Genomic DNA, 21561 nt, shown 5'->3' with positions numbered 1-21561 from the left:
GATGTTCAGACGTCTTGATTGGGAATCCCAGAGCCTGTGCAACCCTAGGACTCTGCCGCTCTGGCAAGTGGAGGAGAAAGAGCTCCTTAAGCAGAGAAGTTGGCAGTTAGCAGAATTCTAGCATGGTCCCTCCGGGCTGTGTGTGGGAATACCTGAGTGAGTAATAGAAATACAATAGGAAAAAGCATCAAGTGTGGAGATTCATTGTTTCTAAGATCTCACGATATAATTTGGAAATTTATTTTTGTATTTTTTAATTGGGAAAAGAATAACGCCCTTTTGTATCCCCAGTAATTGGATGCCAAGTGCAGGTGTGAAATTCATTAGCATTTGGAATAAAATTTTGTACTTGGGTCCAAAAATAAATTACTAGGGCTGAGAATTATATCTCAAAAATGAAAAGGCTAAAGATATAAGCTGATATGGTTACCCCAAATCTTTACTCTGTACCTAATCTTTTGTAAATTGGGGGTTTGGAGGGACATCTGTTAACTAAGTAAAATCAGTTTTAAAACCAAACTAAGTTTTGTGGACTCCGAGAGAGAAGGACTTCTGGTGGCTAACTGGGCTCAAATTTTAAAAAACAGAGCCCAGCAGCCATTTCTCCACAGGGACCTTTCATGCAAACTGCTCTTCAGGGAGAAGCCTGCACTGAACTACCAGCCTCTGCACTGAACTGCCTGCCTACACTGTATTTCTGCCAGCTCAGCTAGCTGGTATAAAGGAGGTCCTGGAATTGTATTTCAACCAATAGAACTGAGGCTTTCTCCATCCAATCAGAGCTGTGCAGTTATATCTCCATCAACATCCTCACTGACCAATCAGGACAGTGCCTTTTGGACCACTCAAACTGCCAGGATTTAGTCCTCAGTTGCATGAAGACAGACCAGTCAGGGACACAGAAGCGGGGACTTCTGTCTGTATAAGCCAGCTCCCCTCTGGCTCTGAGAGCATACTTTCCTTTTCCACTGAAAACTTAAGATTGTGTTTCCCTGGGTGAAACACCAAAGACCGCCTCACTGGAGCAGGGCAGTGCAGGCCAGAACAGAGCAGAACAGAACAGCACAGTGCAAGGCAGAGCAGACCTGTCAACCAAGAGGGTTGTTTGGGGTTGAATTAAGTTTCTTCTTCACTGCACCCCAAATGGGGGATTCCTGTTGGCGCTAAATTGGCGTCTATGACCAGTAATAGACAGTTTTAATCAGAAATATATCTCCTTGTGAGATTCTAACAGGTCACCAGTCTCTGCCAGGAGTGAGCCCTTGGGTTCAGTTTTACCAAATGACCTGGTTGGCAGGTCTAGTTTCACTGCACCCTGGGGAAATATCCACATTTCTGCTTTGATCTCATGAAAGCTAATTTTCAGAGATCAGAGCCAGAGTGGTGTGTTTTGGGTGAAGTGATTGGGAGGTTGACAAAAGGAGTCATGCCTACATGAAATACAAAGTTTATTCTTGTACTATTATTTATTAATCATTGTATTATTTTCTATGCAAACTGTAAACCTACTTTTGCCCCACCCTGTATTTACTTAGTGCATTATTTCTCTGAGACCCAAACTTTGGCATAACTATATCCATAATAGTGGTAAAACTTATTCTGCAAATATGGTTCCTCTCATTTATTCTGTTCTCGCCAACATGCTTTTGCAACAGGTAATATTTGTTTGGTTGCAACTGTGGGTAGGGCATAGGTCTGTGTGCTTCTAGACTACTTTCTTTCGTGTAATATGTATAACCCCCTAATATTTTTTAAAGTGATGTGGTGGTAGTAGTGTAGTGTAGTGGGGATGTACGTGTGTGTATTCGGAAGGTGTAGGGAGTTCGTTATCTTTTGTTGCAATGAAACACAAGAGAGCAGACTCACCTTGCCATTTTAAACCCCTATTTGCCTCACATCCACTGACATCCTATTAGCCAAGTCAAGTCACATTGCTGACATTAGCATCAATGGGTATAGTTTTCTATTGCTGCATAACAAACTAACAGAGACTTAGCAGCTTAAAACACACATTAATTACTAGGTGTACCGGTTGATAATGGCAGATTTTGTAATCAAGGAAAACACAATAAATTCAAGAGAAACATCAAAAGTGTTTTATTCAAAGTAATGTCCATCGCTAGCTACATATTTCAGGTAATTTGTGGATACCGTCCCAATAGAGCTTTTCTTGTTTTGAGGCAAACCATTCAGAGACCCAATTTTCCACTTCTTCGTATGTTTTGAAGTGCTGTTCAGAAAGTGTGTGTGCCATCGTTCGGAACAAGTGGTAATCTGAAAGGCCAAGGTCTGGTGAATATAGCCAGTGAGTTAATACTTCCCAGGCAAGATCTTTTAACATGTCTTTAACTGGTTTTGAAGTGTGTGATGGTGAATCATCATGAAGCAAAGTTACTTTTCCGTGTCTTCTGGCACATTCTGGTCGTTTCACAATCAAAGCGTGGTTCAAATTGATTATTTGTTGTCGGTAATGATCAGTATTAACGGTTTTACCTGGTTTTAGAAGCTCATAATACACCACATCTTCCTGATCCCACCAAACTCAGAGCACTGTCTTCTTTCCGAAGCGATTTGGCCTTGCAGTCGATGTTGATGGTTGACCTGGATCAACCCATGATTTTGTGCATTTGGGATTCTCAGAATAAATCCACTTTTCATCGCCAGTCACAATTCGATGCAAAAAAGACTTTCTTTTGTGCCATTGAAGCAACATTTTACTGATGACTTTGCGGTTTTCCATTTGTCTTTCATTCAGTTGATGTGGCACTCATTTTCCTTCCTTTAAAATGTTTCCCATTGCTTGTAAATGATCAGAAATTGTTTGCTGAGCAGCGTTTAATCTTTCTGCAAGTTGTTTTTGAGTTTGACATGCATCTTCATCCAATAATGCTTGTAATTGTTGGTCTTCAAACTTTTTTGGTAGACCTGGATGTTCTTTGTCTTTCGCATTGAAATCATCACTTTTAACGCGTTTAAACCAGAGTTCACAAGTATCTTGAGATGGAGCATGTTCACCATAAGCTTCCCGAAGTATTCAGCAACACTTTTCTTCAAAATAAAGTAATGAATTATAACTTCCCACAAATGCTCTTTTATTGGCACGAAATTCGACATTTTTAAGCGTAAAAATATCTATGATGTTAACACCTTCAGCAAATTTGACATGAATTTTTAAAGCTTGCTGTCAATACAACAAAATAGCATACATATCAAATCGCATATATATCAATATATGTGTAACTCCATCTATTGAAAAAAATCCGCACTATTAACTGGTACACCTAGTATATCTGTGTCTATGGGTCTGGAGTCTGGCAACAGTTTAGCTGAATCCTCTGCTCAAGGTCTCATCCAGTGCATTCAGGGTGTCAGCCAGGCTGGGTTCTCTCCTAGAGGCCCTGGGAGGCAGTGTTGTTCCTTCTCCTGAAGTTGTTGGCAGCATTCTGTTTTATGCAGCTATAAGATCCATGGCAGCTTTCATCTTCAAGAGAGATGGACTATTAAGATGGACACTGTTCTTATATAAGCACAACAATATATATATATTCCTTGACCTTTGTTGTATTTCACTACACAGAAGCAAGTCACTGGCTGCCTATACTCAAGGGTGGGGCTTTGCACAAAGGTGTGAATAGCAAGAGGTGGGAATCGCGTACCCACCTTAAAGTCTGTCCATCACAAATATTTGCTGAACAATTTTCCCTGCCACAGGGATGCAACATACAAATATATACATGTTAAGTGGTTGTGATAAAGGTATAAATTTAAGAAAGAGAAATATACATGTAAGTTCTAAAAACACTGTTGGGTCAGAGGATACTTATTATTGAAGAATTGAAAAGAACAGGTGAACATGTTAGGAGTATTTAGGAAAGGCTTCAAGAAAGTGGAATTTGATTTCTTAGATTTACTAGTAGAATTATAAAAATGGAAAGAAAAGGAGAGGTTATTTCAGAAAGAGACGAGCAGATTTATCTTACCCTTTTCTTTGGTAACTTCTCTTCTCTTATGTTAGAGATTATAATTATCTCCCCCTATGAGGACCATGGAAAGCCTGCCAAGATTTATTCCCTCCCTCTGTTTCCCTCCCCCTTTTTTTCGTCCATGGGAAGGAGAGTGTATACTAAGATGATACCTCCCTTTTTAAAAAATGAGTGGTTGTTTTCCCTTCTATTGAATTCTGAATCTTAAAGCTGTGCCCTCTAGTCCAATTTTTCAGATTTCCTTTGCCTAATTAAAAATGTAAATTTGAAAGTGCTCTTATTCCATAAAGAATCAGTCACATCACAAACTCTTCTCTCTCAGCACATGCAGGTCTGAAAAGATAGGCCAGAACTCAAGCCTGCAGGGCAGTCAGTGTAATCAGGGTTTGACAGATCAGAGGGAGCAGACACTTTATAAGAGGAAAGACTATATGCACAATGCCCATTGTTTTAACATTTGTTTTTTGGGACTGTGACCAGGGGACCACTGGCCTTGTCCTGATGCAGTAAAAGTAAATAGCCTAGAAAAGCAACTATAAAGTCAGCAGCAGCTGCAGAATAAAAAGTAGACATTGCAAGATAGTACACAACAGACATTTTTGGGGAGGGGGACTCATCTAGGATCTTTAAAAAAGCCAACATTTAAAATTTTGGGCAAAAACTGTAGTTCTGACTTTAAAAAAAAAAATGAGAAGTGAAGCCATCACCAGACCTTCGGGGCAACAACTTACTAGAACCAAGTAAGAGCCTCACTTCTAGACCAAGCATATTACTCCCATTTGTCACAGAATACACGTTGGTGCTGCCAATGGGGTCTCCTTCACTCTTTAGTTAATGACCTGCAAGCACTGGAATTTGTCCTGACTATGAAGCCTGTGGGTATTGTTTTCAAAGAATTCACCACATAGCACCTCCAGGGCTTTTGAATATATGCAGATTCCCGGCCCCTGCACAGGACTTACTGAGTCGGAAAATATCCAGGGCAATCTCTGTGAGTCAGCATTTTTTAACAAGCACTCAGGACGACTCTCATATAATGTGCGTACATGAGGACCATTGCCATAAAATTTTTCCCATTCACTCTTCCTAAGGAGATGGTTGGATTGCCATCTGTGGAGCACAGGTAAAGGACAGGTACCATGGCTGCAGTTGGCAGGAATTGGTACGTTCAGCCCCTTTTGTGAAACACATTGCAGTAGGCCAATCTGAAGGTTCTAAAGCCTAGTACACTGTGTGGTCTGCCTCTGACTGGAGAGGATACATCCCATGGTAATTATGGATGGGAAAGATTAGAGTTCCATATATTTCAGGGTGTTGACACACATACAAGGTTAGGAATCTCCATAGTGTGTGATCCAGTGTACCCTTCCTTAACTCAAACTATTCTCAACAAAAACTAATCCTCTTTATTTAGCTAACACATAGGGTGTCCCAAAAAATGCATACACACATTTTGAATAATTATAAAAGCAGTGTTAATTAAAAGACATTTCATTTTCAAAATGGAGCTATCAGCTGTTAAAGTATGTATGCATTTTTGGGACGTGTGTGTGTGTGTGTGTGTGTGTGTGTGTGTAAAATTAAGTTTTAGTTGGGCTATAAGTACCAATTATAAGGAGAGGCTAAGTGTTAGTATTGGACTCTACTGTCTTACTGTCCTCACCACTCCTTTCTGTTAACTATTATTAAAAATTACTAGAGGCCTGGTGCATGAAATTTGTACACGGGTAAGGTTCCTTAGGCCTGGCTGGTGATCAGGGCCGATTGGGGCCTTCCAGCTGCCTGTCGGGGCCTTCCTTCATTCTGTGCTGCCCGCTGGTGGTCAGCACACGTCATAATGAGCTATCAAACTCTCATCTCCCACTCCAACTCATGAGGGGACAATTTGCATATTAGGCTTTTATATATATAGATGATTTACTGACTCCTCATTGAGTTTTATTGTCTCACTCGCCCATCAGATTGATTCAGGTGGTATATTTGTTCTAGTCTTCTCAAAAGTATAATGAGCAACTTTAAGTTGTCAATGAACCCAAATATAAGTTGGTTGGGGAGGTAGCCATCAGTGCTAATTAAAATTTAAAATTTCCCTTGACTTTCTTGGCAGAAGAACTAACCAAGAACATTAGAAGTCTAAGTATAAATTATTGAATCATTATAGATGAGCCTGAGAAACAGAACTGAGCAGCTGCAATGGTTTCATCTCTTGAAGCCAGAATTTTACCTTCAGATGCCAATGTTATTCCCCAAGGATGCTGGATGGCCTTCCAGTCTTTGGAAGTCCTCATCAATCATGAAAACCATTGCAGCCTGCTTTCCAATTTCAACCCTTGGAGGGGCTTTCCTAGTGTTAGGCAAGTTGGTTGGCATTCTCTAGAGCATAGGAGAAAAGGAAAAGAATGTGCAACAATGGTCTCACCAACTGCTCAGATTTGGAAATAAGAGTGAAGTGACTTCCAAAACTCATCTAATACTGTGAAAAACACTGAAGTTGCCAGAATTTCAAATGAAGAATACTGGGTCAATTCCTGTTGGGAGATACATTTTCAATTATTCACAAATAGTTAGAAGTCAATTTTCATCAATGGCTTGGACTTCATGAACCTAGTAATTATTAGATTAAAGCCATCTGTGCTACATGAAAATAATAGAGACATGTTTGTAGTGATATTTGTTGGTCAAGCCTCCTACAATTCTCCTATAAAAGTTATGAAGTATACCCAGAACAGAAAAAGCTACAGCTGGAAAGATGGCAATGAGATTAATGAATGTTCACTTTTCTATCTCTTTGTCTGTGAGTGTAATGATTCTCATGCCTACGCCATCACAGTTTCACGGAGAGAAACTGGGCATCACATTGGGAAGCCAGTACTGATAATTTATCTGTTCAAACAAATGTTTTAAAAGCCAATAGGAAAAGTAACCTGCCTGGCTCAAGAGTGTGGAGGTCAAGTTTTAAAGCTGTACATAAATATGGGCTGAAGCCTCATGTTGTCAAGTAGCACATTTTAGAGACCCATTCATCTTTAATGTTTTCAGGCTACTCAATTCAAAAGATTTGTCAGAAGAAAAACAACATTTTATTGACTGGGAAAATAATCAAATTGAGATAGGGAGAAACCAAGATGGAGGCATAGGTAAACACCTAAACTGCTGCCTCGCACAACAATTTCAAAACTACAACTAAAAGACAAAACGGACATCATCCAGAACCACAGGAAGGCTGGCTGAGTGGAAATTCTACAACTAAAAGGAAAGAGAAAAGCACACTGAGACTCAGAGGAGCTGCAGAAGGCAGAGGACTGGCAACTGAGTGCGTGGCTGGCTTTCTCAAGCAGGAGGGAGACAAAAGCCCCCGACTGTGCTGAACTCCAGTTCTGGGTGAGACTCTGGGGACCCAGACTCATACAGGGAGAAACTGGACTGTCTGGCAGCGGGCGGGACTCGAGGGCAGCTTTCTCTCAGAGGTGCTTGCAGTGATAACCATGGGACACTGAGACACAGGGGCCTATTAGGGCAGGGCTGATGGGAAACCAATGCTGTCTGCTTCGCCCTGAGACTCCGCCCCATCCAAGCTGAGCACAGAGGCTTTTGCAATTTTGCAAGTCTTGTCTCATAAGGCTGTCTCCAGCACAGAAGTTCTCCCAGCATAGACACAGCTGATCCTCACAGCCAATTGGCCTGGAGGTCAATTCCTCCCAGTGATACCAACAACAATCAAGGCTTAACTACAACAAGACTATGCACACAGCCCACAAAGGGGTGCACCAAGAGTGTCCACCTCAGGTATCTGGGGTGGCTGAGCCACTGGACCTTATAGGACACCTAGCACACAAAGCCACTCTATCAACTCAGGGAAGCAGCGAAAATGCAGAGACAAAGAAACAGATCACAAATGAAAGAAACGGAGGAAAGCAAATGACTGGATATAAAGTTCAAAACCATGGTTATAAGGTTTTTCAAGAATTTCCTAGAAAAGGCCGATAAATTTAGTGAGACCCTCGAGGATATGAAAAAGGACCAACTAGAAATTAAGCATACACTGACTGAAATAAAAAAATATTATACAGAGATCTAACAGCAGACTAGAGGATCTCAAGAATCAAGTCAAAGATTTGAAATACAAAGCAGCAAAAAACACTCAACCAGAAAAGCAAAAAGAAAAGAGAATCCAAAAATATGAAGATAGTGTAAGGAGCCTCTGGGACAACCTCAAGCGTACCAACATCCGAATTATGGAGGTGCCAGAAGAAGAAAGAGAGCAAGATACTGAAAACCTATTTGAAGAAATAATGATCAAAAACTTCCCCCACCTGGTGAAAGCAATAGACTTACAAGTCCAGGAAGTGCACAGAACCCCAAACAAAAGGAATCCAAAGAGGACCACACCAAGACACATCATAATTAAAATGCCAAGGGCAAAAGACAAAGAGAGAATCTTAAAAGCAGCAAGAGAAAAACAGTTAGTTACCTACAAGGGAGCACTCATACGACTGTCTGCTGATTTCTCAATAGAAACTATAAAGGCCAGACGGGAATGGCAAGAAATATTCAAATGATGAATAGCAAGAACCTACCGTACAACCAAGATTACTCTACCCAGCAAAGCTATCATTCAGAATTAAAGGGCAGATAAAGAGCTTCACAGATAAGAAAAAGCTAAAGGAGTTCATCACCACCAAACCAGTATTATATGAAATGCTGAAAGGTATTCTTTAAGAAGAGGAAGAAGAAGAAAAAGGTAAAGATAAAAATTATGAACAACAAATACATGTCTATCAACAAGTGAATCTAAAAATCAAGTGAATAAAAAAATCTGATGAAATGAATAAACTGGTGAATATAATAGAATCAGGGGCATAGAAAGGGAGTGTACTGACAATTCTCGGGGCAAAGGGGAAGAAACTGGACAAAAATCGTACACCTATGGATGAGGGTGGGGTGGGAACCGGTTGGAGGGGAGCTATGGGGGAACAAATAGGAACAATTGTAATAATCTGAACAATAAAGATTTATTAAATTAAAAAATAATCAAATTGAATATATTAGCAAGATATTCCAGAAGCTCTAATGAAATTGATAAAAACATAAAGGTGATAGGGACCAACCCTGTAGATTAAATGGTGACAGACTATCCCGCATTCATGAAAGATGTTAAGACTTTGGTCCTATACGTGAACAATTTCAATTTCAGATTTTTAAGCTTTTGCAGTTCTTCAAAATATGTGGAATTATACAAAGACATGTTGGTTTGAGAATTGTAACAGGGGTCCTCAAACTATGGCCCGCAGGCCACATGCTGCCCGCCGAGGACATTTATCTGGCCCACCGTGTACCGCTGCCTGTCCTGCTTAGCAGCCGACTCGTCCCGGGCCCGCAGTGGGCATAGGAATTTGTTCATAGTTTTTTTTTTAAACCATAGTCCGGCCCTCCAACGGTCTGAAGGACAGTGAACTGGCCCCCTGTTTAAAAAGTTTGAGGACCCCTGCTACCATAACAGACTTATTTTTGCAAGCTACCTCATAAATTCCATCACTCAGGAGTGTGTGCAGCCAAAGGAACTCAGTAACACACTGAGTATCCAGGGCAACCTGTTTTCAATGAAGAGACTTCATCTTCCTAATAACTTACTGCTTACCATTGAAGGGTAAATGTGATAAATATAAGACTTGGTCCTTATCCTTAACAGGTCTGAAGGCTTCTTGGGGAGACAGTATATTCCTAGTGTGCTTGAATAGCTTTTCTGATAGGATGCAACTTAGTGCTCAGGGAATGGAATGAACCAAAAGTGGCGGGAGGTTTAAGATTGATTTACTTTTGGTCATCTCTATTACTCTTTCAAAATACTGTTTTTTTAAAATTTGTATGATTTTGTAAAGGGAGGTTTTAGAATACAGTATGTGTTTTACTAACTGACACATGGTATAGTGGGATAGGGACTGGACTCTAGAACCCAGAAAAATCTGGATTCTTGTCTTATTTTCCATACTGGGCAGATGGGAGGCTTTTAAAAAGTCACTTGTCTTCTTTGAATGGCAGTTTCTACATTGGTGTGTGTGTATGTGTAGGGGTGTAATACTGCCTTCTGAGCCTATGTTATAAGCATTTGTGAGAATAAAGTCAAATTCAATGCTATTAAAAAAAAAAAGAAGGCAACATCATTATGAGCTAACTGATTACATCAAGCTAGCACCTGAAGTTATTTTTAAAAATGCTTTTCATTTATGCTCTGAGAGTTGCTTTTTGTGCATAGACCTCTGATAATGCATAAGTAGGAACTTTATATAATGGCATTAGGAAATAATACTGTAAAGCTATATTGTATGGTATTATCTTACTTGATTGTTAACAGCATGATATTTAGAGCAAAACATGATTATTATGTTCATTTCATATATTTAAAGAAACTGCAACTTAGAGGCATTAAGTGCCTTAGTCTAAGAAGGTGGTGGGGCTAGGACTGGACCCTGATATTTCTGACTTTTAAAGCAATATTTTCCCCAAAAAGTTTTTCTGTGGATACCTTGCCAGATTACAGAAAGGAAATGAGGCTTTTACATTCTTGTGAAAAAGGAATGTCTTAAAAATACTACTCTCCCTCTTGAATATTTGTCTGAAATAACTTCAATAAGTCTTAATCAAAATGAGAACATATTTCAAATGCTCAGATACTGTTTTTAAAATTCACTTCCTCTTAAATAGTGTCATCTGCCAGCAAGATGCCCTTTTCCCTAGTAGCTGCCAGGCACAGATTGTATTTGTGAAGGGTGTTCATTGTTGCCCATTCTCTCTTTTAGCAACAGGTCATCTACTAGCAACCATGATCGGATTCAGCGTCTACGGCAGGAGTTCCAGCAAGCAAAGCAGGATGAAGATGTAGAAGATCGGCGACGCACTTACAGCTTTGAACAACCCTGGGTGAGTGTTTGGTTCTTTGACACAATGGATAGTCCTGCAACTTTCTGCAATGACGGCCACTAAACTATGACCTCAGTCTTTTATGAAGTGAGACAAGATGGAGCCAAATTCCTTTGACTTTTAACATATTGACCTTCCCCTCATTTTCATGTGGGTTTCATCATTGCTAATTTCATTTTACATCTCATTGCACCATCTGTCTATTTCACAATAGCTTTCATTTGCCTTATGACAAGGCATAGCAAAACTATTCTTGGTCTCAATTATACATTTTTTAAGTTCAATAAATGTTTTTCTATATATATTTTCCTCAGAATCAGAGTCAGAATAAATTAGCTCAACGCATGCCTGTAGTGTACTTACTATATGAAAGTACAGTGTTTAGTCATTCTTATTTCTTTATTCTTCCACAGCCTCTTTGTGTAATTGCTGAATTCCTCTCATTTATCTGCTTCTACCCTGTTCTAATTCATCCTCCACATGACTGCCAGAGTGATCTTTCTAAAGTAAAACTTTGAATGGCCTCTCAGTGCCTGCAGACACAGTGTGGCATGCTAATAAACCCTCTTCAGTCTTGCCCCAGACTTGGGCTTCCATCTTGTGTTTCGCCTTAGAGATGATGGGAATGGGAGGTATTGGAGCAGACTTGGGGGTTCAAGATGATGGGAATGTTTAGGAATATCTTTGGAAGCTTGAGGAAGAGTCCTTTGGGGGTGAATGAATTGTCTGCTTGAGGCAAGAAAATCTAGCTGAGGGTATTATTAAGGTTCCATCAACAGAGTAATGTGACCATAACCAACAATGCTTAGAGGACTAGGAATTCTGTGAAGGAGATTGGCAAGACAGATTTGGCAGAAAGTCGAGGCAGGCACTCTAGAACCCTGGTGAGGATGCAGGTGAAGCGTCATCCAGTCTGAGTAGGGTGGTAAGTACTGCTCAAGGAAGGATTACCTTGATTTCCTACTGGCCTATAGGAGAAAGAAAGAGAGGACAGCAGGCAAGGGATCATAAAACCTAGGAGACTATTGTCAAGATAATCTGTTATTGGTAGTCCAGAATCTTGGAGGTGGCCCAATTCTGGGTGATGTTGAGGTCCAAGATGTGCCATCCATGCATGTGAGTTCCTGAAGTAGATAGTAGGGTCAAAAAAGTTAATGAGTTCAATTCAAAGTGTTGGGAATATAATTACAGTAGATATTTGGGAGGGGTGGGGGCAGAAAGAAGAATGGTGGAAGAAAAGACTTGAAGTAAAAAAAAAATTCTGTTTTGTTTGGGGAAGGATAAATGACCCAGCTAACACAGAACTGAGAGATTGGTGATATAGAAAAGTAGAAATATATTGGGAGCCTTTAATGTGAGATTGAAGGTTTGAAAATGGATGGACAGAACACTCTCACACTAACCAGGTGACCTGGTTCTCCAGGCGCCAGTTTTCTTATTTGTAGACCCAGAGAGTTAGAGTAGGTGACTGGGTGTTTGTTATTAAATAAACCCTTTGTTTGAATGAAAACTTAAGAGGAAACTGAGCATGTAAAGAAAATGGAAGTAGAGCTTCTCCAAGTGTGGTCCACAGACCAGCACCTTCCCTGATGCTGGGAGCTTGTTAGAAATGTACCTTCTTATTCTACCTCAGATCTACTAGATCTGAACCTCTATGAATGGGGCCCAGGAATCTGTATTTTAGCAAGCCCTCCAAGCCCTTCTGAAACATGTTTAATTTTGAGAAGCACTGCTGTAGAGTTTATATCATCTCTCTTTTGTCCTAAAATCCAGCACCCTCAATATGCTCTTACACAAGGTCAGAGAGCTATAAAGGTTTTTTATCATGGGATTTACTGATCAAATTGGAGTTGGTGGAAGATGAATTTTGTGAATGCAAGGAGAAGACCAAACAATGGGAAGACCATTACTAGTGTGAAGGACTTTGGTGTAATTCAGGTGAGGAAGATGGGGTCTTAGAACAGGCAATTGGCAATATGAGGCCAGCATCCACTAGTAAAAACTCCTGAAATCAACCCTAACCCAACTTTGGGATGTTATGGGAAAAGTCCAGCAGATTTAATATCTAAGAAAATCTCTAATTATCCTCTGCAACAAGATTACTATTAGTGGAATTTTAAATAAAGTTTATAGTTTATTTTTCTAGCTGATAAGTAAATTGACTCATTTTCATGTAACAACATAGCAGAATTTTTTAATCTACTTATGTAGTTTGGCATAATTGACTCAATCTATTCCTACTAGGTTTCTTAAAGCAGGGTTCTTTTGTGATATTTGGAAAACATCCTTACCTGTGTATATTTGCTCAAAGACATCTTCAACTGTGTATATTTGAAAAGAGTAATGATTAGAGGACAACTTGTTCTAATCATTGGATTTGGTGCTGAAACAGAAAGATGAGAAAAAAAAGAATGCCCTTAGAACTCTGTTCAGTTTGTGATAAGGTTATGCACAGACTATTAAGCACAGAGCAACCACTCCATATCAGTTGTGGGTGGTTAGGGAGACTTGAAATAGCACCTCTTTGAAGTTAGAATACATTCTCTTTTCTTTCTTCAGCTGTTTTATTTTATCTTTTTACATATCTATCAACAATTACTTTATTTTTTAAAATCTATCTTTATTGTTGAAAGTATTACAGATGTCTGCTTTGTGATTCTTTTTCCCCATTGATGCCCTGACCCTGCACCCACTCCTCCCAAGCCTTTGCCAATCTATTGTCTATGTCTGTGGGCCATGCATATTTGCACGTAAGTATCCTGTTAATTTCTCCCTTCCAGCCCTCCCTGCCCCCACCTTCTCTCTGAAATCCATCAGTCTGTTCATGGTTCTATGTCTCTAGATCTATTTTGTTCATCAGTTTATGTTGTTCATTAGATTCCATATATGAGTGAAATCACTTGGTACTTATCTTTCTCTGACTTATTTTGCTACCCTAATACTCTCCATGTCCATCCATGCTGTTGCAAATGGTAAGAGTTCCTTCTTTTTTACCACTGTGTAGCATTCCATTGTGTAAATGTACCACAGTTTTTCTATCCACTCATCTGCTGATGGGCACTTGGGCTGTTGGAATACATTTTAAATGGATAACTTTGAGAAATAAAGAAAGGTCTGTTTGGGAACCAAGATTAATTGGATTTATTTCTGGTTGGTGACATTGTATCCACATGCTTCACCTCCAAGTTTGTTTTAGGCCAGTGGTCGGCAAACTCATTAGTCAACAGAGCCAAATATCAACAGTACAACGATTGAAATTTCTTCTGAGAGTCAAATTTTTTAAACTTAAACTTCTTATAACGCCACTTCTTCAAAATAGACTTGCCCAGGCCGTGGTATTTTGTGGAAGAGCCACACTCAAGGGGCCAAAGAGCCGCATGTGGCTCGTGAGCTGCAGTTTGCCCACCATGGTTTTAGGGTAAAGGAGCATTTCCTACTCTTAGCTCTAGATGTTTTTCACTGGGAGAGATGGAAAAGATTTGATATTCATTTTGGTTTCTTTAGTTGTTTGAATGAGGACTGTGAATATGTTTCTATATTACCTACTTAATATGAACAATCATATTAAGAAAAATGTTTGACAAAATCTTGTGGATTTAGAAATGCAACTACTGAAAATCATGAGCCAAATTATTGTATAGCAAAATGCTGTAGCAACTTTAGACAGACAATTTGGCTTGTAGTTATCACTTCCTGTAATTAATGAGAAGGGAATTATTTGGATGACAGGCTGATTACTTTAGGAATGATTTCCTAAATTGTGGGGTCAGAAGTTGACCTTTTCTTTTTATTTATTTTATTTTCAAACAATTGGGATTTTGCAGTATACTCTCCATTTTACTTGTCATATAAATGAGCTTCAAGTGACTATAATTCTACTTAGTGTATTATTTTTCATACCAATTCTCATTGTTACCCTAATAGGAGCTGCTTGCTTATTCAAAATGCAGCTTAGTATATGGTATTTATTATGTGTTTTACAAACTGAGCTTTGAGTATCTTGGAGTCTTTTTTCTTTTCCCGTATTTATTTTGACCTTGACAGGTCATTATGTTTGGAAAGGGTGAGAATCATTTTAGTTTTAAGGAACCAACAAGCTCATCTTCAAACTGTGTACAGCTTAAACCATATTAGTTGAATTTGCCATGCTTGTTAGAAATGCCCACACACAAAGTGCAACCAGATGTGTCATATAGAAAAATATCCAAGCCGATTACTTTATATACAGAGAGAGATACTGCGGAAAATTCATCCGAGGAGCCCTTTTCAATTTAACCATTTTCAAAATGTTCTCTCTAAACTCTATGAAATGCACCTGTTTCTGGGCTTTTGTTCAAAATGATGTTTGGGCCTGAGAAAGCTGTTTTGTGGCACAAAAGGTCTTTAGAGGAGCAGAGGCCCAGAAAATTTCCTTAGCTCCATAATTGAACTGAATTCTCTCCCAAGTTGAGTAAGAGAAGAATCAGAAAAAAACAACTTCTTCCCCACATAGTGCCAGGTGCAGCATAAGTAAAGCAGCAAGTTGCTTTAAATCTTTCCTAAGTTAATGGAACAGTAGCCGAGGTTAGGGTTATTATCACAGAGCTCAGAAAGGGACAGGACTTAGTGTTGCTTTTAAAAGAATTAAATTGCAGGCTGCAGACATAAGTATAGTATGCTGTTCAAACTTTGCAGACACTTGAGTACTGCCCACAAGGAGACTTGCTGGCTGAGAGGACTGATAGATGGGATAATGGAGCCTTTAATAGCTATGTTGCTAAATCCTTCCCATCCCAGGTTGGTAATGACTGAGAGTAGTTTAGTCCTGCAGATAGAAAATTGATCCAATGCGATGTGAATATCCTCTTCTCCCCCAAGCTTTCTTCTTAGCTGTCTGTCTTTAAATAAATTTTTAAAAATCTTCTTGGACTTTTAATGGCTTCTCTTACCATTGTAGAGTTTTGCCTGCTGAAATTAGAGAGCCAATCTATAGTACACAGCCGACAGCCACCCTGCACCCCTAGATTGCCTTCCCTACACCTGGTGAATTTGAGAAAATAATGGTTTTCTTTTTGTTTTCATCTTTTTAAGACTTCTAATGTATGTGCTCTTATTTCCTTACAGTGAGTATCCATGCTTTAACTCAAAAAAGGCCTTCTTAGTTGATAGCTTTGCAGTAGTATTGCTCCAGTTCAGTTTGGATGGAAGTCACCTCCCTTGGAAATTGACCTGGAGAAAACCATTCTTGCAGCAAAGGGGTACCCTTTAGTCATGGCACAAACCTCTATGCTGCTGCAAAGCTGACTCCTCTTCTTATAGCCCTGGCCCCATCCAGCTGAGCAAAGCCTCCGAGACCTGTGGGCCATACAAGCGGCAGAGCCTAGTAGATTCTGAGGCTGCCTTAGGCTGTGAGCCTGCAGCACCAGAGTGGGGTATGTTTGTATGTGTAGAGCCACACCTTTGTTTTCCCCCGCAGCTGCTACTTAGATGGGGGGAAATAGATCCAAACACTGGTTGGGAAAGATGAGATGAAGACAGTAGTACTATATTAAAACCAAAACATGTGTTTATAAAAACGTTATGAGGGAAATTGACGTGCTCTGCAGATTTCTCAACCATTACATTATTAGTAGCAATTAAGCTTTTCAACACTCAGAACCTATAAGAGTTCAATCAATAATTTTCTAAATATAGTGGATAATGGGGTAGAGGTGGGCTGGGAAGACAAGATTGATAGACAAAAGTTAATGTTGGACTAAAATGATAAAAAAGTCTACTATAGGAAATAATGACCTATAATAGCAATGGCCACTTTGAAACAGAGTAAACTATTTATACTCTTTATATGATTCAGTGCCATAAAAATTATTTTTCCCTCTACCAAATCTTTAAATTACCATTATTATATCAGCATATTAGGGTTACAGCACATTTGAATTGCTAAAATAAAGATTATAAATCTCAAGGGGATATCAATAGTCTTTCTGCTATTGCCAGTCTCATCATTCTCATCATCACCTTCACAATAGGTGTTGATGCAAAGCACACACACTCTGTGTATTCTATTTTTGTTTTCTATACTTGCCATTGCACATATGTGGAAATTTGAAAATCTTTGGTTATTCAGAGTATTTTAAAATTATTGAATATTTTATGTAAACGTTAATAAAACAGTAATGGATTTTATTTCATAAGGGACATGTATACTTTTATATTAACCTTTAAAAATCTTATATTACCTAGTTTTTATTAGTACTGAAACATTGTACTGTATTTATTTTTGTTCTTTCTTTAGTCTATCAACTATAAGCAGGTTTTAAAAAATTTTATCTTTATTATTAAAAGTGTTATAGTTGTCCCCTTTTTTCAACACATTGACCTCCTCCACCCGACTCCCATCCCTCCTCAGGATTTACCCACACTAATGTCTGTCCATAGGCTATGCATACATGCATATATGTAAGTTCTTTGTTTAATCTCTTCCTGTCCCCCATCCAATTCCCTCGGAGATTTGTCAGTCTGTTCCATGTTTACAAGTCTCTGAATCTATTTTGTTCATCAGTTTAATTTGTTCATTGGATTCCACATATGCATGAGATCATGTGATACCTGTCTTTCAGTGACTGGCTTATTTCGCTTAGCATAATACCCTCCAGGTCCCTCTGTGCTGTCTCAAAGGGTAAGAGATCCTTCCTTTTTGCAGCTGCATAGTATTCCATTGTGTAAAGGTATCATTGCTTTTTAAATATATTCATTAACTGATGGGCACGTGGGCTGTTTCCAGAATTTAGCTATTGTAAATAACACTGCTATGAACATAGCGGTGCATATATTCTTTCTGATTGGTGTTTGTGGATTCTTAGGATACATTCCCAGATGTAGGATCACTGGGTAAGATGCAGCTCCATTTTTAATTTTTTTGAGAAAGCTCCACACTGTTTTCCATTGTGGCTGCACCAGTCTGCATTCCCACCAGCAGTGTACTTAGAGTTCCTTTTTCTCTACATTCTCACCAGCACTTGTTGTTTGTTGATTTATTGATGTGGTACCTCATTATCATTTTAATTTGTATCTCCCTGATGATTAGTGACATTGAGCATTTTTTTCATGTATGTCCTCTTTGGAGAAGTATCTATTCAGGTCCTCTGCCCATTTTTTAATTGGATTGTTTGCCTTCCTTTTGTTGACTTGTATGTGTATTTTATATATTTTGGAAATTAACCCCTTATCAGATGTATCATTTGCAAATATATTCTCCCATGCAGTGGGCTCTCTTTTCATTTTGATGCTGGTTTCATTTGCCGTGCAGAAGCTTTTTAGTTTGATGTAGTCCCACTTGTTTATTTTTTCCTTTCTTTCTCTTGCTCTAGGAGATTTATTTGTGAAAATTATGCAACATGAGATGCCTGAGATTTTGCTGCCTATGTTTTATTCTAGGATTTTTATGGTTTGATGACATACATTTAAGCTTTTTCTTGTGTATGGTGTAACCTGGTGGTCTAGTTCCATTTTTTTTTATGTATCTATCCAATTTTCCTAACACCATTTACTGAAGAAACTGTCTTGACTCCATTGTATATATTAATTGAGCATAATGGCTTGGGTCGATTTCTGGGGTCTCTGTTCTGTTCCATTGGTCTATATGCCTGTCCTTGTGCCAGTACCAGGTGTTTTGAGTATAATGACTTTATAGTATAAGTTGATGTTTGGTATTGTGATTCCTCCAACTTTATTCTTTTTTTCTCAAGATTATTGTGGCTATTTGGGGTCTTTTTTTATTCCATATAAAATTTTGGAGTGTTTGTTCTAGATATGTGAAATATGCTGTTGGTATTTTAATAGGGGAATCTATAGATTGCTTTGGGTAGTACAGACATTTTAGTGATGTTAATTCTATCAATCCATGAACATGGTATATTTTTCCATAGTTTATATCTTCTTGTGTCTCTTTTTCAATGTTCTGTAGTTTTCTAAGTACAAGCCTTTTGCCTCCTTGGTTAAGTTTATTCTTAAGTATCTTATTTTTTTTGTTTTAGTGATAAATGGGATATATGAATGAAACAACAGAGACTAGAATAATAACAAATCAATAAAGCACTAGATAAAGAAGATAAATTTAAAAAGTGGGAAAAAGCAAAAGAAGAGGAAACAAAGAAAAAAGAAGAGAAAAAAGGAGGAAAAATTTTTCCAAGTTAAAAAAAAAGTGAAATGGCATTTGTTTCAGCCTAGTTTAATACCCCATGAGAGTTTGCTTTGATCCCACTCTTCTGTTGTCTGCCAATTCTGGGCTTTCTATTAGGTACTTAGGTGCTAACCACTGTCAGCCACTGTCTTTTGGCTTTTAGCAATGAAACTCCAAGCGATCCACTGCTGTATCTGTCTCCACAGGACTTGGCTGCAAGCAGGAAGGGCCAATTTGCCCTCTAAAGTAGGTTTGTTAGCAGCATGGGGCCCAGGGTTGGGTCAGCAAACTTTCCCTGATTCCCTGAGCTCCATCTATGCCTGCCTTTGTCAATCTTATTCACTCAAAAGTCTGTTTCTGAAAGGGCTTTAGGCAGGGGGGTTGCTATTTAGCTTTCAGGGAATATGGTGGGTGTGTTTCCCTATCCCAGAGCTACTCCTCTGCGAGTGGCCCAAAATATTACTCTGCCCTTGGCTACACAGGGGTCCTTGGAAAACTTTTTCCTCCTTTTTTTCTCTTCTTTTTTCTTTTTTTTCTCTTCTTTTGCTTGTAGAGCATTGACCCACAGACTACAGGGTAGTAGGTTCGATTCCCGGTCAAAGTTATGTACCTTGGTTGCAGATTTGATCCCCAGCCCCTGTTGGGGGACATACAGGAGGCAACCAATTGATATGTCTCTCACTTTGATCTCTCTCTCTCTCTCTCTCTCTCTCTCTCTCCTCTCTCTCTCTCTCTCTCTCTCTTTCCCTCTTTATCTCCCTCTCCCTCTCTCTCCCTCTCCTCCTCCCTCCCTTCTACTCTCACTGGAAATAAATGGAAAAATATCCTCAGTGAGGATTTTTAAAAAAAATACACCTGAAATTTCTACAAGACCTTGCATTTTCTTTTCACATCTCCACAGCCATGTGTCACAAACAGCATGAGCTTATGAAACTGGTTACTAAATCTTGCTGCAGAATGCCAGCTCTTTCAGGGCTGCTTGACATGTGTATATGACTTATTCCGAGTGAAAATAAAAGGGAAATATGGTTGGTTTTGAAGGCATATTGTGTAGTATTTTCTTGCTTTGCTTTCCCTCTGTCCAGTAGCCTCTCTCAGGATTCCCTGTGAATACTAGAATAGCTTGATTTTCTATTTAGCCAGCCTCTTCAAGTGCAATGGAAGAAAATGTTTGTCAAGTGCAATGGAAGAAAATGTTCAATATAGTTGATAAACACTTGGTTGCTGCTTTGTTTGCATAAGCAGAACTCAGTGAAGTGTTTTCCTTGCTAAAGGCACCATTGATGTGTTGACTCCCATGTTGTGGAGAGGGTCTGTGGACACACATTTGTTCCTATGAGTATGGCTGTAAATACCCACTTGTAGAAATTGGGGTAATCTTCACACATTATTTTTGTATCAGGATATTTTTCATATGTTCACTGGCTATGCCCATGTGCTTTGAAATTTTTGTCCTGTATATTGTCATATTGTTGCTTACCAATAAATAAGATAATGCTGGCCAGGCAGAGTGAATAATAGATGATGCTTGCTTTCTGTTCACACAAAACATTGTTTAAGTAACAGGCCCACATGTTTTCTTACAGCTCTCCAAATGAATGCTATAACTCTCTTATTTTAGAAAATTATTATGAAGTCAAAGTCTGCCATTGGCTTACAACTCTAAAAGAAAATTGATAACTTGTTTTTAACAGACATTCTTCACCAGAATATGCCTGTTGCGTAACACCAAGGGGAACAGAAGTTAGCATGCACCAAAAGGATTATTTAAGAGTGTGAGCCACTGATGCTATGATAAACCATCGTGCGGTTTTTGTAGCATTAGAGGCATTGTTGTCTATTTTTTTATTTCAAAAAGCCAAATCTAGAAGGTAAGCTAAGACCTGCCAGTGAGAAGCCAGAGCATCCACAGGACTAGATCTATGCAACACAGTGTGTACATCCAGTATCTGATTTGAGCGAGAGGCACAATCAGCAGATGACTGCTGACCAAAGTATTTAGCCAGCAGGATTGAACATTTCTCTATAGGATACAGTTAACCTAGGTAAAAATGCCATTTCCTAATCACTAAGGCAAAATGTCTTGTCTCATAACCAATTCAAGTAGCTATTAGCTTTCAGGTTTATTAATTTGATAAGCATTTCTATTCCCCATTTGGCTATCATTCCTGGACTAGAGGACACCTGTATATGGCTAACAATAGGTAGTTTCACCTAAACTTGGTTCAAATTTAACTGTTATTCTTTTTTTTTTCTCTCTCTCTTTTTTGTTGTTTGTTTGTTAATCCTCACCCGAGGATATTTTTTTCTATTGATTTTTTTTTTTTTTTTTTTTGAGAGAGAGAGTGGAAGGGAGGCAGAGAGACACATACAGAGAGAAACATCTATTGGTTGCCTCCCTTACATGCCCCAACTGGGGGCTGGGGATCAAGCCTGCAACCCAAGTATGTGCCCTTGACCAGAATAGAACCTACAACCATTTAGTCTACTGGTTGACAC

At 39.0% G+C, this 21561-nt stretch overlaps 1 protein-coding gene across 15 annotated transcripts in view; it reads left to right on the top strand.

Annotated features, from left to right (window-relative positions):
* The window catches only part of PARD3 (par-3 family cell polarity regulator), a 781475-nt gene that overhangs the window by 744542 nt on the left and 15372 nt on the right, over nt 1–21561 (top strand). For all 15 annotated transcript variants that reach the window (XM_080641367.1, XM_080641363.1, XM_080641381.1 and 12 more), the window contains one exon: nt 10781–10901. In XM_080641367.1, the coding sequence (XP_080497493.1) occupies nt 10781–10901 (121 nt within the window). The remainder of the gene's footprint in view (nt 1–10780; nt 10902–21561) is intronic.

Source organism: Plecotus auritus (genome assembly GCF_963455305.1).
Source record: "Plecotus auritus genome assembly, chromosome: 1".
Taxonomy (NCBI): domain Eukaryota; kingdom Metazoa; phylum Chordata; class Mammalia; order Chiroptera; family Vespertilionidae; genus Plecotus; species Plecotus auritus.
This window is presented reverse-complemented; position numbering and strand designations above follow the sequence as displayed.